The sequence below is a fragment of the Mercenaria mercenaria genome, unplaced genomic scaffold, assembly GCF_021730395.1.
Source record: "Mercenaria mercenaria strain notata unplaced genomic scaffold, MADL_Memer_1 contig_1766, whole genome shotgun sequence".
NCBI lineage: Eukaryota > Metazoa > Mollusca > Bivalvia > Venerida > Veneridae > Mercenaria > Mercenaria mercenaria.
The window spans coordinates 58,779-76,489 of record NW_026459768.1 but is presented as its reverse complement, the minus strand read 5'-3'; the positions used below and the strand labels follow the sequence as shown (position 1 = coordinate 76,489).

The 17,711-nt window shown below is 35.1% G+C and overlaps 1 protein-coding gene across 1 annotated transcript; it reads left to right on the top strand.

Moving 5' to 3' along the window:
• Nucleotides 1-749: 749 nt before the first annotated feature.
• Nucleotides 750-14,459, top strand: LOC123555059 (myosin-VIIa-like; the record flags this gene model as incomplete). Its single annotated transcript, XM_053532778.1, has 9 exons — nucleotides 750-764; nucleotides 6,194-6,289; nucleotides 6,948-7,060; nucleotides 7,342-7,460; nucleotides 7,813-7,879; nucleotides 8,135-8,251; nucleotides 10,283-10,366; nucleotides 10,750-10,869; nucleotides 11,730-14,459. Coding segments are annotated over 9 exons (842 nt in total), but the record flags the coding sequence as incomplete, so codon positions are not given.
• Between the last annotated feature and the right edge of the window lie 3,252 nt (nucleotides 14,460-17,711).

Sequence of the window (17,711 nt, the reverse complement as noted above, 5' to 3'; positions counted from 1 at the left end):
CGTAGCGACTGTCGGTAATTTCCGCCTGATTACGTATTCATGTTAGGCCAGTCGGTTATCTTCGGACGGAAATGTTTCCGTAAAAACCGGAAAATGCAGAAATAGTATACAGGGGGTACGTATTTTGCCGATTGTCATTAAGTTTAAAGCTGGAATAAGTCAGAAACACGGATTTTGAAGTGCTAAAATTACTTCCTGTCCTATATTCTTTATTCGTGTACGGATTTTAATAAAACTTGCCGCATGGATAGTATTTACTACAACAAAGAGCTGTGGAAAAGTTCGGCAGTATAGTAAATTATGGCAAATGTATTTTTAGTGTTTTAAAGTCAGTTCTAAATTAAAAACTAGAAATGTTGATGTGTTTTTATGTTTTAAAGTCAGTTCTAAATTGAAGACTTGGACTATTGATGAATACGAGCCCTGGTAAACAATGTGTCATTATGTGCACAGAATCGTAAGAAAACTTCCATTTCCTAGAACAACAACATTTCTTGTTCGCATACTGCAGTAGTATGATAATTCTTAATCTAAATGCTTAAAGTTATAATTCCCTGCGAATAATGCATAACTTATTTTTCTTAATAGCTGAATGTTGTAAGCGCATTCTCTTAACATTTTACAGTGTAGAGCGCTCTATAATGTAACAATTATAATAATAATAACAAAATACATCTTTACACCCAACACATTTCATCTTTCCAATATCACATTAGATCTATATTAAAACAATTAAATAAATATTGTAGAAAATAAAGCTATACGTAAGTAATCTAAACTGCATAACTCAGTTTCACATGCAGAACACATGTAAATGATTAGCTTTGTTTAGTGTTGATAGATCTACATGCCTAAATGTGTAATATAAAACAAACATAACCTTTAATGCCTATTGTACACGTTTCTGTATGTGAACCATGCTTTGCTAGGACATTAACATGTTTTTGTTGCTTTCATAGTCATGCTATGCATATATATATAAACTGTCTCCGCAGGGAATATTCATTTTCAGGTTATTTGTACATCCTTCATCTGGCCGAGACACTCTCTTCTGTTTCCAGCTTTGCATTTCTTTATTACTGACGTCACTTCCTCCGATAATTTCGTATTATTTTTAAATCTATATTTATAGTCCTTCCCATTGGTCTAGGCGTAGTCACATGATTAATGATAAAAAGTCATAGGCGGAGCCAAAAACACTTATTAACCTCAAGCTGTGACGTCATGGCATTTAGACGTCAAAACAGTGTGACGGCGTGCATTTACTGTGAAAACTTACCAACCACTGCAAAATACTGGATTTATTGACCTGGAAAAGTATCCTCGGTCGATATCACTTTTTCCAGGTCGATAAATCGTCATATTGACCGAACCTTAAAGGCAATTAATGTATATGATAAGGCGATATCGAATACCGTCAATCCATGACCGTTCCAGACATATCATATGGAAAGACAGTTGTTAAATCATATCCTCTGGTATGATACTGTCAAAAAAATGAATAAAACGTGGCTTAAGCGTTCTTTTAATTTTTTTATCTTTTCTTATTATGGGGTCCATTCGATGCCTTGTATATTTAGACTAGTCGTAGAATACCGCTTACGTCGGAGCTAGGGAATGTATTGCACATTTCATTTCCTATGATAAAGCCATTTCTGCTGTATTAGTTTGCTAGCTTGCGCTGTTTGCTTTGAAACGATCTTTTTATAGACTTTATTAAACAAACTAAGTCATATCTAACCTACTATTATTTTTGCTTGACCGCTTTCTGTGCTTAAAAATGGGTCTTCTTATGATTTTATTTACTTCGGAGTTCATCAGAGGACCTTAAAAATTGCCCCTTACTTTGACTCAGTGGTGTTATTACTTCTGGTAATGACTCCATTCGAATTTACTATATACATTTTTTTTGTATACTAATTGCATATTTTTCCTTACGCCGATGTTAGTGGCGTAAGAGATGTTTCACATTTTACAACCTCTGATAGAAAACCAGTCTGTGTCCTGAGCTTCCAAAGGTGCTTTTCCATATTTAAGATACACAAAAGGGGACCTCTGTTGCCTTTTGGTTACGATCACTGACTTCGAACCACTTGCCCCTCTCCGATCTGGGTTCGAAACCTCGCTTCGGGGAGGTGTAGAATTGTTCATGTGAGGAAGCCATTAAGATGGCTTACGGAAGGTCGGTGGTTTTACAAAGGTCTGAAACAATGCCGGAAGGTCACATGAAGTCTTCCCCCACCAAAAGTTGCCATACGACCTAAATTGTGTCGGTGGGACTATAAACTCACCATAAAAGCCATAAAACCCAAATGATTCTGTATATAAAGTCTAAGTTTTTAAAATCATAATTTATAATGTATAGTCATTTCATTTTAGAAAAGATGTCCACTGTTCAAATGATTTTTTTTTTTGTGTTCAAAGCTATCAAGTTTTGCACTATATATTCTAGCTTTGTAAAAGTCTACAGAAAGTATACGGGTTTAATACTGTAAGAAAATGAAAATACATATATCTAGGCTTGTGATGACATATTAAATAAAACAGATATCGGCTAATGACGCACTTTTAATTGAAATATTTACGTTTTAGATGCAAGACTAAAAATTTCTTTTTGATAAATATGCACATTGAAATATAGGTCTGTTATTGATATGCAACTAAACGGAATGCAAGTAAAATCAACCATGGCTTACTAACATATCTGCTAATTTAGATGAAATAAGTCGATAAAGCAGGGAACACCAATATAAAACATTTCATATTTGTTTTGAAGAATTTTCGGCTGATACGGGTAAGGCTAAATAATTTACTAATGGAACTTTTGTTTCTATTGTTATGATCTATTGCTATGCTTTGGTTAAAATTATGCTAATTCGTTTATTCGGTTGAATTATAAAACCATTTATCAGGAATTTGTCTTGACTGGATTGTTATACATAAACTTACTAACAAGGGCTTTGGATACTCATATTTAAACATTGGATTTCAAAGCTAACAGAGCAGATTTCAGTGGTGAAAATCCATTGATAGTTGCATGCGAGGTAAAAACTAAAACTGATTTGGGTGTTGTAAGCTAGACTGGGCTCAAAATATAGTGGTTTTTCTCATTAAATTGGGAGGAGAAAAGAAACATCGCTGTCCCTTAAACTTGGCTGTCATAAGTTTGGGTCTTTCTTCCACGGCATTTTTGTACATGTACTTGTGCGTTGGTATGGATAAATGATTAGACCAGCCTTCCTCCCCGGTTGTACTCGTAAACTGCTTCTTGCAAATGTATATTGATAAACGGGGAAGTGTTCTCAAGTAGAAATGTACTATAGCTTTTTACAAAAGCGACCTCTGGCGTAATTTGCAGATACTAGGAAACAGACGCATATTAAGCATATATGAGCCGTGCCATGGGAAAACCAACATAGTGGCTTTGCGACCAGCATGGATCCAGACCAGCCTGCGCATCCGCGCAGTCTGGTCAGGATCCATGCTGTTCGCTTTCAAAGCCTATAGCATTCAGAGAAACTGTTAACGAACAGCATGGATCCTGACCAGACTGCGCAGATGCGCAGACTGGTCTGGATCCATGCTGGTCGCAAAACCACTGTGTTGGTTTTCTCATGGCACGGCTCATATAATATCCTGGTTTTCGGTGCATGATAAAGAAATAATATTTTGCATGTGGTAAAAGAGAAGTTGGATTAATACTGATTCTTTTTCTGATCTTGTTTTTAGCTCACCTGAGCACAAAGTGCTCAAGGTGAGCTTTTGTGATCGCCCTGTGTCCGTCGTCCGTCGTCGTCCGTCCGTCCGTCGTCAACAATTTGACTGTTAACACTCTAGATGTCACAATTTTGACCTAATCTTAATGAAACTTGGTCAGAATGTTTCCCTAAATAAAATCTTGGACGAGTTTGATATTGGGTCATCTGGAGTCAAAAACTAGGTCACCCGGTCAAATCAAAGGAAAAGCTGGTTAACACTCTAGAGGTCACAATTTTAACTCAGTCTTAATGAAACTTGGTCAGAATGTTACCCTCAGTAAAATCTTGGACGAGTTTGATATTGGGTTATCTGGGTTCAAAAACTAGGTCACCAGGTCAGATCAAAGGGAAAGCTTGTTAACACTCTAGAGGTCACAATTTTGGTGCAATCTTAATGAATCTTGGTCAGAATGTTACCCTCAATAAAATCTTGGATGAGTTTGATATTGGGTCATCTGGGATCAAAAACAAGGTCACCAGATCAAGTCAAAGGAAAAGCTTGTTAACACTATAGAGGTCACATTTATGACTATATCTTCATGATACTACGTCAGAATGTTAATTTTGATGATCTCAAGGTCCAGTTTGAATCTGGGTTATGTAGGGTCAAAAACTAGGTCACTAGGTCAAATCAAAGGAAAAGCTAGTTAACACTTTAGAGGCCACATGTATGACCATATCTTAATGAAACTTGGTCGGAATGTTAATCTTGATGATCCATAGGTCAAGTTTAAATCTGGGTCAGGTGAGGTCAAAAACTAGGTCACCAGGTTAAATCAAAGGAAAAGCTTGTTAACACTCTAGAGGTCACAATTTTGGCCCAATCTTAATGGAACTTGGTCAGAATGTTGCCCTCAATAAAGTCTTGGACGAGGTTGATATTGGGTCATCTGAGGCCAAAAAACTAGGCCATCAGGTCAAATCAGAGGAAAAGCATGTTAACACTGTAGAGGTCACATTTATGACTATATCTTCATGAAACTTGGTCAGAATGTTAATCTTGATGATCTCAAGGTCCAGTTTGAATCTGGGTCATGTAGGGTCAGAAACTAGGTCACTAGGTCAAATCAAAGGAAAAGCTGGTTAACACTCTAGAGGCCACATTTATGACCGTATCTTAATGAAACTTGGTCAGAATGTTAATTTTGATGATCCATAGGTCAGATTCAGATCTGGGTCAGGTGGGATCAGAAACTAGGTCACCAGGTTAAATCAAAGGGAAAGCTTGTTAACACTCTAGAGGTCACAATTTTGGCCCAATCTTAATGGAACTTGGTCAGAATGTTGCCCTCAATAAAGTCTTGGACGAGGTTGATATTGGGTCATCTGAGGCCAAAAAACTAGGCCATCAGGTCAAATCAAAGGAAAAGCATGTTAACACTGTAGAGGTCACATTTATGACTATATCTTCATGAAACTTGGTCAGAATGTTAATCTTGATGATCTCAAGGTCCAGTTTGAATCTGGGTCATGTAGGGTCAGAAACTAGGTCACTAGGTCAAATCAAAGGAAAAGCTGGTTAACACTCTAGAGGCCACATTTATGACCGTATCTTAATGAAACTTGGTCAGAATGTTAATTTTGATGATCCATAGGTCAGATTCAGATCTGGGTCAGGTGGGATCAGAAACTAGGTCACCAGGTTAAATCAAAGGGAAAGCTTGTTAACACTCTAGAGGTCACAATTTTGGCCCAATCTTAATGAAACTTGGTCAGAATGTTACCCTCAATAAAATCTTGGATGAGTCTGATATTGGGTCATCTGGGCTCAAAAACAAGGTCACCAGGTCAAATCAAAAGAAAAGCTTGTTAACACTGTAGTGGCCACATATATGACCATATCTTAATGAAACTTGGTCAGAATGTTGATCTTGGTGATCTTTAGGTCAATAGGTCAGGTGTGCGATACAGGGCCTTCATGGCCCTTTTGTTTTCTAATACGATCCTTTTATCTTCTCTTTTCAAAACTAAGTGTATTGTATGAAGACAATAAGCAAATATTTATACGTAAAATTCTCGATTAACGATTTTGTTTTATTAATCGTATGTATTAATAGCCAGAAAATTTAAGCTAGCACATATAACTTTGCTTCTTTGAATGGTAGTTGACGTTATTCAGATAGTACTAGCATGTGACATATTATAATATGAAATAAAACATATTCTTGCAGTTGCTCAGATTAGATATTGTCTGATTACGGACTGCCCAAATAAGCATTTAAGACACACACTTATTATAATTGTTCCGAACATATTGGTATGCATACACTTTACATTGACTAAAATGGCCAATAAGAGAAAATTTCAAAATGAAAATTAACAGTAGGGGAGATAAAACAACACCTTGTGTCATTCCGAAACTACATTTTATTAAGAGTCATGGACAGCACCATGTAAAATGATCATATTTGTAATAAATTATTTTCCAATTTCAGTGATAAATGTGGCCTACTGGGATTATTTCTTTGACGACTTGTCACATATACAAAAATATTACACAAGACAGCACCGAAAACACGCTACTGACGACAGTAAGTATAGTTGACCCAGGAGGATATATTTCAAACCAAGTATGGTTTTAAAGTGCTATGAAATCATTTAATCTCTTTGAAATAAAATTTCATGGTTTCATTAAAAAATGCAGGCCCTTTGGGACTTGATTTTGCGTTTTTCAAGAGTAAAATAAAAATAAAGGGGAATTTACATGTTCGTTTTGGCCATCCTTATCACATACTGTTCCAAATTACAGTATGTCCGAAAATATATTGTGTTCGCTTGACTGGCTTGTGTTAATTTAGAAAAGTCAGTATTTCTAAAACTGCATAAATTACAGAATAGTTCCTTTCAAAAAGGCATTTCATTATACTTGATATTTATATCATCTTTCGTTACATAGAGATTTACTTTTAAGCTGATTGATAAACATATTATTTTTCCCAGTAAGTCTTTGAACACTGATATTTAACGCCTAATAAGCATGTTGGTGTAAAACGTTACTGCGATAGCTGTAATTATAAACACTTTGATGGAGAATCATTTTAATTCTGACAGAAACAGTTTTGTTCCATAAGTCGGGGTAACCATTTTACACTGTGTACATTTTACAAGGGTATTTACGGTATTTACTCGGTCTAAGCTCCCAAGATTAAGTTTCAAACTTCAAAATTTAATGCTCTGTCATTTTATTAGCCCCAGTCCCTCCACCGCAACCACCACCAATGTTGATATTTATGAAGAAAATCTGGATGAATGCAATACCTGGTCAGGACAAACTGGCGGACATAAAATTTCATTTTCCGCAGGTAATTATAGATTAGACTACATTTTTCTAAACGATTGATTTATGTCGACGTTTGTGCTGCATTCGTGCATGTTTCACCGATTGCAATCCAGATTTGAAATGATGTTTGCCAGAACAAATAAAGAACGATTTTCGGAATGATTTCGTTATCTTAATAACGGTGTAAATTTGCCACATAAATTTGATCAAACAAATCGAACTGTTTTTTAATATTGTAATTTGATGTAAAAAAATATCCTTATGTTTTAAAGCACTTACGGCCAACCATTTATCATTATGCAGGAAATGCCCAATTATTTGCGAGGATATCACAAGTGCTCTGCCGAGGAAGCTGTCAATCTCTCCTCGTTGTTGTTCAAAGCCAAATATGGAGAGGATAAGCAACCACTTGACAACCTGGGGTAAGTTTTATAGTCATTGTGGTAATTATTGCTGGTATTTTGAGATCATTGGATTAATTTAATGTTCTTTTGTACATATCCATGGAGTGTGTGCGAGTTTTATATTTTTATATCATAAAATTATCTGTTATTTTTCTAGATTGCTTTCTTTGCTTCCAAAACATATTCTTCCGTAACTGATAACTTTATATAGACATAAGCATATTATATTATTTCTTTAAAAAAATCGTCTCTTTTTGATGCAAATGCGTCATGTCGACATACTTTATTATACTTATATTTTTTTTTGTAATTTTCTGTCTCTTGCTCAACAAGATAAGTCTTTCTCAGTGTACAACGTTTCCTTTTTCAGGGACCTCCTCACTCACTTGATACCAAAGTCAGTTTTCAAAGAAAAGACTCCTGACAAATGGAAAGAGGTAAGAAGAAAATAATTATAATGTGGGATAAATGAAATAAGGAAAATATTATTATTACACACAAAAATGACAGAAAACCAAATTTAAGGTAGGTTTTGATCTACATGCCGTTCATCTAAAAAAGCTACTTCATTTCTACGCTGATGCAAAAGAATACACATCGGCAATGTTTTTTGTACATTTTTTGTGAAAGTATACATCTTTATTGTTTAAGCGTTTTATGAGATATAAACCTATTTCATTGATTCACAACAGGAGCTGCATGCTAGTATATCAAAGTTAAAGTTTCCTACAAAGGAGGACGGAAAAGTGGCATTTTTGAAATCACTGCATAAATGGCCAACATACGGGTCGGTGTTTTTCGAAGTAAAGGTATGTATCATCATTATATACCTTACTATAGTAACAAAACTGAAGTGAACACACTCCTGTAACCCGGGCTAAATAACCAAGATTAAAGATTCAAGATTTTATCTCAATCAGGGCCAACTGTAGCCATCTGATCATAACATAAAACTATTTACAAAACAAGCAAACAAGGTGATATGCTTTAGTTACATTGAATGGGACGAAGCTAAGTGATGTGCAAGACAACATGAGTTTAATACATATCAAATAGTGGAGAATAGAAGTACGTATTAGTGTTATAGTTTCACAAAAATATGCCGTTCACAATGTATTTTTGTATCTTTTTTGTTCATTAGATTGTCAGATTTATGTACTTTAATGTGTGTGTAATAGTAACGAGGGAGAGATTTTGATAAACTGAAATGATTACGTTGAAAAAGTTAACAATACTCATCTCCTAAGAGATTAGAGGTGCACGTAAACCTACATCTAATGATATAAAACGACCCTTTTCAATTAATTATGGTTTATACACATGAATTTACATAAAGTGATAGCTTAACTGGAGAGAAACGAACTAAAAGACTATTCAAATCATAACTATTTTTATATACATGTACGATAATTCAAATACTTGGACATATTTTGTAGGTTGCTATTTCATTTTTGTTAAAACTGATCCATCAGTCTTGCTTTAACAATTGATTTGAAACTATTGGTGGAAACAACATACTGATTCAACCAATAATTAGATAACCATTAACTTTTAACTGATGTTTAACAAATGTAACCCACATGTGTTACTTTCATTATTGTTTTCACTAAGTCTATATCGTATTATACCTAACACATTTTCTCATTCTTGACCTACAACACTCTGCGCCATTATGAAAGAATTATACACTTTATCTTCATTCAATTTGATAAATGGGTAACGCCAAGTTCACCGAAAACCATACAGTTTGACGTGATTTGCTTAAGTTTAAGAACAACTTTACAAATTTTTAACTGAAACTGATTACAAATAGTACACTCCTTTATATCCCAGACTTCCGACCCAAATAATAGAATACGGGCTATCATAGTACCAAACAAGTGTTTTTGATAACTAAAAATATAGCTTCCACGGCTTGTTCACCAAGTTTCTTCTTTGTTTTAGAAGAAATGCCATTTTAGTTAAACTGTACACCAAAATAAGAAAAGTCTTCAACAACCCCAAGTTTAAGTAAAAATTTGGGATATTTTTCAGGCCTCTCTTGCTGCCACTAAAAATCTTGGCAGCTTTTACCTATAAACACAATAATGATAAAACCAAGGTAACACTCCGACATAAACTATAATAGATCATTCAAAAATAGAAGAAAATAGACTAGGAGATAAATTTTCACCCTGTATTACACCAGAGTGATCATGACTAGAAAAAATAAGACACATTATTATCTGATTTAATACAAGATTTTGCTTTAGAATACATGTTAAGGATAATCTTTAATCATTCCCATCTATATTATGTCTGTGTAATATACGCCATAAGGCTACTCTACACACGGAATCAAACGCTTTCTTGTAATCTACAAAAGAGCAATACAGTTTCGTTTTCTTACAAATACATATCAATAAGAAAATTTAGCGAAACAATATGGTCTACTGTACTATTAGAGTTTCGGAATCCTTGCTCTTCACGTAACAAACCATTGAAGAGCTATTGCATACAATGCTATATACAGTTGAACTTCAATGGCTCGAACTCGGATCTTTCGAACACCCGGGATCGCTCGAACTCTTCGCCCGGTCCCGAATTTATTCCTTCTTTATTCTATATAGTTCTACCTCGGATCGCTCGAACTTCGATAATTCGAACTCTCGAACTCATTTGGTAGTCAGTCGAACAGACAATTTTTGCCGGGGTGGCTTGTGTTTACAACGTTTTTTGTAATATGGTTAAAGAAGGACGACAACTCAAGTTTGAATGAAGGAAGACAACTCAACTTTGCATATTATTTTTGTACTAAGATACTAAAATATTTAAGCTGATATTTTAATTTATGTTTATAGCAAAGAAGTACAAAATCAATGCCAAAACATCTTCTTGTTGCTGTTAGTCACAATGGAGTGGGGCTGATAGATGCAAACACAAAGGTAAACAATTTTGTTTCTTGTTCATTTTCAATTCAACGTTTCTTCAAGCATACTTGCAACCTTTCAAAACTCATAGTTATCAGATAAAGAGTGGTGTTTAGTAACATATGTGATAGGTCTCTGACCCAAAAGGACGTGCCTTTTTTCGTTGGATGCAATCGGCGTGTAAGCAAGATAAACAATTCCAATTGTAGATTGAAATGAAATGGCAGATTTGATAATAGAAACTTATCTACAACCCAAGTCCGCAAACGACATTTTTTTCGATAACGATTTAACTAAAAGCCATACATATTGAACATGTTCATATATTCGACTTGTGTTAGAAAGAGGATAAAAACTCATTTCAAATACGTTTACAATATATGCTATTTATGTTACAGGAAGTGATTGACATGTTTAGTTTCGACAAAGTTCCAAACTGGGCTTTCGACGACTACTCGTTCACTCTAGTTATAGGAGAGGGCTCGAGTTTATCCAAACTGTATATGGAGACTACTGTGGTAAGCTAACATGTTATATAGATGTTTATCATGGAGGTGACCAACCCACGTGACTTCGTGATATCGTACACACGGGAAAGATCGCTCGATGCATATAACATTTTTAAGTAGAAATATGGCAAATTATAGTCAGTCAAAAATAACCCTAATATAACAGGGTGGCTAGCTCACGTGACTTTTTGATATTGTACATACGGAGGAAATCGCTCTATTCAGGTTATTTTTTTCTTACACATGTATTTCCCTTATTACTTGGTAGACTTGATAGATTTACACAAAATAAAAAGTGTCGAAGACAGAAAAAACGAGCGTTTCCATGGCACAAAACAGCTGTAACTCTTAACCAATATTGTCTTATAACACTGTGAGCCGCGCCATGACAAAACCAACATAGTGGCTTTGCGACCAGCATGACGAATTGTTTGAGAAAAATATCAAGAATTTTTGAAAGACACTTTGCAGTTAGGAAATCACTCATTTTCCTGTTGTTGACGCTTTTCATTTTATCAAATTTTTTTATCAAAATATGCAAAGTCTGCCAAGAAATAAGGGAAATATAAGAAAAATAACTTGAATCGAGAATTTTCCTCGTGTGTACGATACCAAAAGGTTACGTGGATTGGTCACCCTGTTATAGTAGTGTTATTTTTAACTTGCTATTTCTGCAAGGTTTCTGTCAAAACATGTGTGTCATTTGGGAATTTCTTTTTAATTTCATCAGTCTTACTGTGTATTTTTCACATGTTTTATCTTCGTTTGTATTAAAAGTGTTTGAATTCTAGAAACCTTGTAAAGAACAGTGCAGATCAGCCCTGACAGATTTCAGTTTTTACTTTATATATCAATATGTTATATTTTAGGGACACAACATGGACGACCTCATCATGACGTATGTTGGATACATAATGAACACACAGATCAAGAAGAAACCTTCGTATGCCGGGATTGTCGTCGGCGAATCATTCGCGTGAAATGTAGACACATCCGGTACATGGAGATGGTCTTTATTTTCAGCGAGAGAGCAGGGATTATCTTACTTCGGTTTTTAAACAGTCCCCGGTGTCTGTTAGCAGAAAGCGTAGTACGAAATCCGAGGACTTATTGTGTATTGTCCGGTTTACGTGAAATTTTACGCTCCTGAAAATTCCTCAGGTTGAGTCGATTAAATCGACCGCTCAGCATTTAAGGGTAAAGTGTAGGACCATGAATTGTAGTCCCAGTATAGTCAAAATATATAAGGAGCAATCTTATAGAAACTTTAGCAATGCTTTGTAGATGAAAATGACATAAACAATATTATGAAGTGTGAATGAGTAAATGTTCCAATGATACAGAACCTGTCATTTCTGATTAGTTTAATGTACACTGGTGTTTTATGTCTTTCTTGTGCTTATCATTGGTCTTATTATAGCTCATTTCACTGGCATCACATAAACGTATATATGGAGTTCACAGTTCATACACAGACTTTACATAATTGTATATGTGTATTCTATCATACTATAATATTATTTTGCGTTTTTCTTCCGCACACACATATACGGAATTGTTTTTTTTCTATAGCTGCGTTTCAACGATTTTGTACATATGCAGTATATTGCAAAATTCTATGTCCCCGACCCTCTCCCCAAACTCCCTCATCAGCGGATTCGTATCTCGTGATATTTGAAAATAAGATTTTCTATCCGCTCTTGGAAACTTGAGGCAAACTTGGTCTAATGGTGGCAAAGAAAGAGTTTTGCAAAAATGTACAGTTGAAATTAGATATCTCGAAATTGCTTGCTGTCTCAAAGACATTTTCAAGTCCTGCCCAGAAATAAAGAGCACCAAATATCATTTTCAGTCAAATTTCGGTTATCTCGAAGATACACTCGATCCCTTCGAGATATAACAAATTTCAACTGTATATATGTACAAAATCATTAAAACGAACCTATATACATTGCTCTTGTTTTAGTTGTGGATAAATTGTACACAGTAATTTGAAACTTATATTGGCTTGCATAATATACAATATTTAATTCAATGTTCTATTTATCCATTTCATAAGGCGGTTTTACATTGATATCTCATTGAATAGCAGACACTCAGTACCACCGATATAACACGTCATTATTTAGTGTCTCAGATTGTTAAATCATGGGCTGAACGGAGAGCTGGCGTATCTTCTGCTTTATGTTACATGACTTACGTCATTTTATCGTTCAACCCGCAAAACATCTCTATAATGTTTATATTCGTCTTTTTAGGCCCTATTTTTTGGGTAGTATCCGCTGTACATCTCTGGCATTTTTAACTTGACAATATTCACTCAGATCCTGGTAGAGTGTATGAATATATACAATATGTATGTAAAAATTATATATCTCACATAAACTTTATCAGACAATGTTGTCGTCCGCATTTGTAAAACGTTTGTTATGTGTTATTTTCTATTTTTGTGCTATGCATTATATACGAGACTTGTTGACTGTGCATGTAATTATCTTTCATGTTGAATCTCGAGATAAAATCAAAATACTTACATTGAGCAATATACGTGTGTTAGGTGGTATTGGTGTGTTGACACTGGCACCAGACAAGAAAGAAAATGCGACTGGTGCATGTTGGAAGTTAAATTACTAGTTGCTCAATATGCATAGTACCCATTTGTCGAACTGAAAAATGTACGACTGAAATGGGCTAAATTGCAAGTAATTTTTTTTCGTTGGGTACCGCGGTTTTTATAGTATAGGAGTAGATATAACATGTACAATGACATTTTTTTTTCTACACTGGTGTCAGTGGTTTAGGTTGTGCACACGGTCTATGTCGTTGTTTTAAAGCAGTTACTGTGTTAATGTTTATGGCTGCCAAGTTTGAATGTTTGAATGTGCATAGCAAGTTGGCATAGCAAGTGTGCTTAGCAAGTGCGTATAGCAAATGTGCATAGCACGGATGAAATATGTGCGGACTGTTTTAAATAAGACCTAGTGCAGACAGAAAAGTCACGTGATAAATATTTACGACAATGGAAGGCACGTCTTCGTTCCTATCAACTTTAGATAATCTCTAAGTGCTGGGTACAAGAATAGTGTATTATTTAATTCATTTGACAGCAATTAAAAGATTACTTTGAATTTTTTAGAACACTGTTCTTGGCAGTTAAGAGAATATGGCCCACTGGGTAACTGTATCAAGGCTGCATTGTCAATGAAAGTGACATTGAGCAAACTATTATAACAATTTGTTACAAACATATATTACCCTTCGAAAAATAAGGACAAAACAAAAACAAACGAGGCTTCCATAACAATAATTTATCCATTGTCTATTCAATATTGTGCAAAAGTCAGTCCGAACTCTCGTATACTGTTGCGACTAGCCTCTGTCATTTTACATTAAAAAGCAGTTATTGTCGTATAAAAATAACGTTACGTGAACTCGCAGTTCACTTGCAGATGTTTCCCATTCCGCTAATACATAGAAAAGTCTTACGTTCATAAGTGTTATAAAGTACTGATTGTGTTGAAGATATGTTAAATGAAATATTAATATACATACATAAAGATATTATTTATTTACACAATTGTAATAAAGAATACATTTTAGCATTTCGTTTGTAGTCATTTTATCAGTCCATTTGGCCGCCGAGTCACTGCAAATCTTGCAAATGCCTACTTGTCATCAGCTGATTTCATTCCTAATACTACTTCCGCCTCATCAATGATTGAAGGCAGACGACAAAGTCAAAATGTACGATACGAGAATACATGGAATGTATAATTGATTCCACACGGAAATGTTTGCGTCAAGGGGAGCGACACTCTAGTGGATACGGTGCCGGCCGCTCCATCCGAAGGCCAGAGATTCGAGTCCACTAGCGTAACGACCACACATGTCCATTAATATGATGATAATAACAACAAAAATAAAGACTTTATTTAAGGAGAAAGCACAATTGGCCATGGCCCAACCTTCCCCGTGGTATTCTGTTATATACATTTACACGACAGTATTTACAAAACATAAATACAGTTAACAAACTGTAATAAAAACATCTTGTGAAAACAGGAATTAATGTCGAAAGTATAACACCATGCATACATTTTGTTTTACAAATTCTCAAATATGATAATAATGATAAAAATAAAGACTTTATTTAAGGAGGAAGGACAATGGATCATAGCCCAATCTTTCCCGTGGTCTTTTGTTCTATACATTTACATGATAGTATGTAAATGAGATGTGAAACCAAAATTTGTAGTCCTGTTTGGCGCCATATATACTTTAGTGTTGGTGCACCGTAAAACCCAAATAAATAAATAAATGTACAAAACATAAATACAATTACCAAATTTTATTAAAAAGACCATGCGAAAAAAGAAATTAATAACATCTACATTGTAGTATTTACAAAACATAAATACAGTTAACAAATTGTAATAAAAACATCATGTGAATATAGAAATTAATGTCGAAAATATAACGTCATGCATACATTTTGTGTTTTACAAATTCTCAGATATGTACAGGCACATATTCACTTATGAAAGTTTGAGCTGATTCAGTGATGACTATAGGAAAAATGCAAACAAATATCAAACAATAAAAACTATAATTAAATATAAACATAAACATTTGACTTTATTATATTAAATGTATTTAACATAAAATGTAGAAAAAAATTGTGATCTCTGAAACAAAATGAAATTACGTACAGACCATTTGACACCAGTTCTGGTTTTTCCAGGAAGTGGACTCGAGAGTGGTCCAAACAAATTAATAGTTTCCATCACAGTCGAGCCAAAACAAATGGTATTAATTTAAAACTAAAATAAATTGGTATAAACTGTAAATCCAGTATAAACTATTTTTTTTGCTTATGTCAATCAGTTGCGTCTCACAGACATTTTGCCTAATGGAACAGCTTCAGTAACGCCGATGTTAAGTCAATCACTTGCAGCTCGCAGACATTTTGCCTAATGAAACAGTTTCATTAACGCCGATGTTAAGTCAATCACTTGCAGCTCGCAGACATTTTGCCTAAAGGAACAGTTTCATTAACGCCAATGTTAAGTCAATCACTTGTAGCTCGCAGACGTTTTGCCTAATGGAACAGTTTCATTAACGCCAATGTTAAGTCAATCACTTGCAGCTCGCAGACATTTTGCCTAATGGAACAGCTTCATTAACGCCAATGTTAAGTCAATCACTTGTAGCTCGCAGACATTTTGCCTAATGGAACAGCTTCATTAACGCCGATGTTAAGTCAATCACTTGCAGCTCGCAGACATTTTGCCTAATGGAACAGCTTCATTAACGCCAATGTTAAGTCAATCACTTGCAGCTCGCAGACATTTTGCCTAATGGAACAGCTTCATTAACGCCGATGTTAAGTCAATCACTTGCAGCTCGCAGACATTTTGCGCAGACATTTTTCCTAATGGAACAGCTTCATTAACGCCGATGTTAAGTCAATCACTTGCAGCTCGCAGACATTTGCCTAATGGAACAGCTTCATTAACGCCGGTGTTAAATCAATCACTTGCAGCTCGCAGACATTTTGCCTAATGGAACAGCTTCATTAACGCCAATGTAAAGTCAATCACTTAGAGCTCGCAGACATTTTGCCTAATGGAACAGCTTCATTAACGCCGATGTTAAGTCAATCACTTGCAGCTCGCAGACATTTTGCCTAATGGAACAGTTTCATCAACGCCAATGTTAAGTCAATCACTTGTAGCTCGCAGACATTTTGCCTAATGGAACAGCTTCATTAACGCCGATGTAAAGTCAATCACTTAGAGCTCGCAGACATTTTGCCTAATGGAACAGCTTCATTAACGCCGATGTTAAGTCAATCACTTGCCATGCCATGAATATCCTACCACTTTAGATTTCATACAGTTTGCCGGGTTTTAGTGATGAATATAGCCAGTCTATCCCTCTGATCCATGACACTCCGTGCAAAGCATGGTTGCAAATTCATTCCGTGCAAAGCATGGTTGTAAATTATCTAAATACATGTACACTGCTGACTAGCGTACAAATTAAACCAACAACAAATCGAGTCTGCAATATTTACTATTTGTTTTGTCCTCGTTGCTTCTGAGGAATCTATTTTTCAGATTTTGTTAGGGCCTAATATATTATGTTTTTATTAAAGACGTTCGCGGTAGTAATTTCTGTGCATCTTTTTCACGCATGTACTGTATTAGATAATTTTAGGATTTTATTTAATGATAACATCCTTACATCATTTAAATATGTTTCAGCAAATAACTTTTTATTTACACTACAGTATGTTCTTTGATTTTAATGCCGACCGTAACTTTGTAAATTCTTGTCCGTGCTGTAATTCTGTCATCCATGAGGATAGTTTGGCATAAATATATTTACCTTAATGAGACGACGTTTCATGTGTAACACCCAGACCCCTTTCTACAAGGTCAAGGTCACACTTAAAAGTCAGTCTCTTTTGTGTCCGGATCGTAACTTTGCCATTCATCAAGAGGTTTTAAAAGTACTTAGCATAAATGTTTATCAAAATGAGAACCCTAGCTCCAAGGTCAAGGTGTTAACAGTGTTATTTTTGTGTCCGGTCCATATTTCTGCTATCCATGGAGGGATTTAGAAATATCTTGGCATAAATGGTAACTATAATCAGACAATGTGTCACGCGCAAGACCCAGCTCTCTTGCTCCAAAGTTAGTGTCATATTTAGAAGACATATCATAATAGATCTTTACGTGTCCCATATATAACTCTGTTATCTATGAGGGGGTTTTGAAACAACTTGGCATAAATGTTTACCATAAGGAGGCAATGTGTTACGCGCAAGACCTAGTACCCTAGCTCCA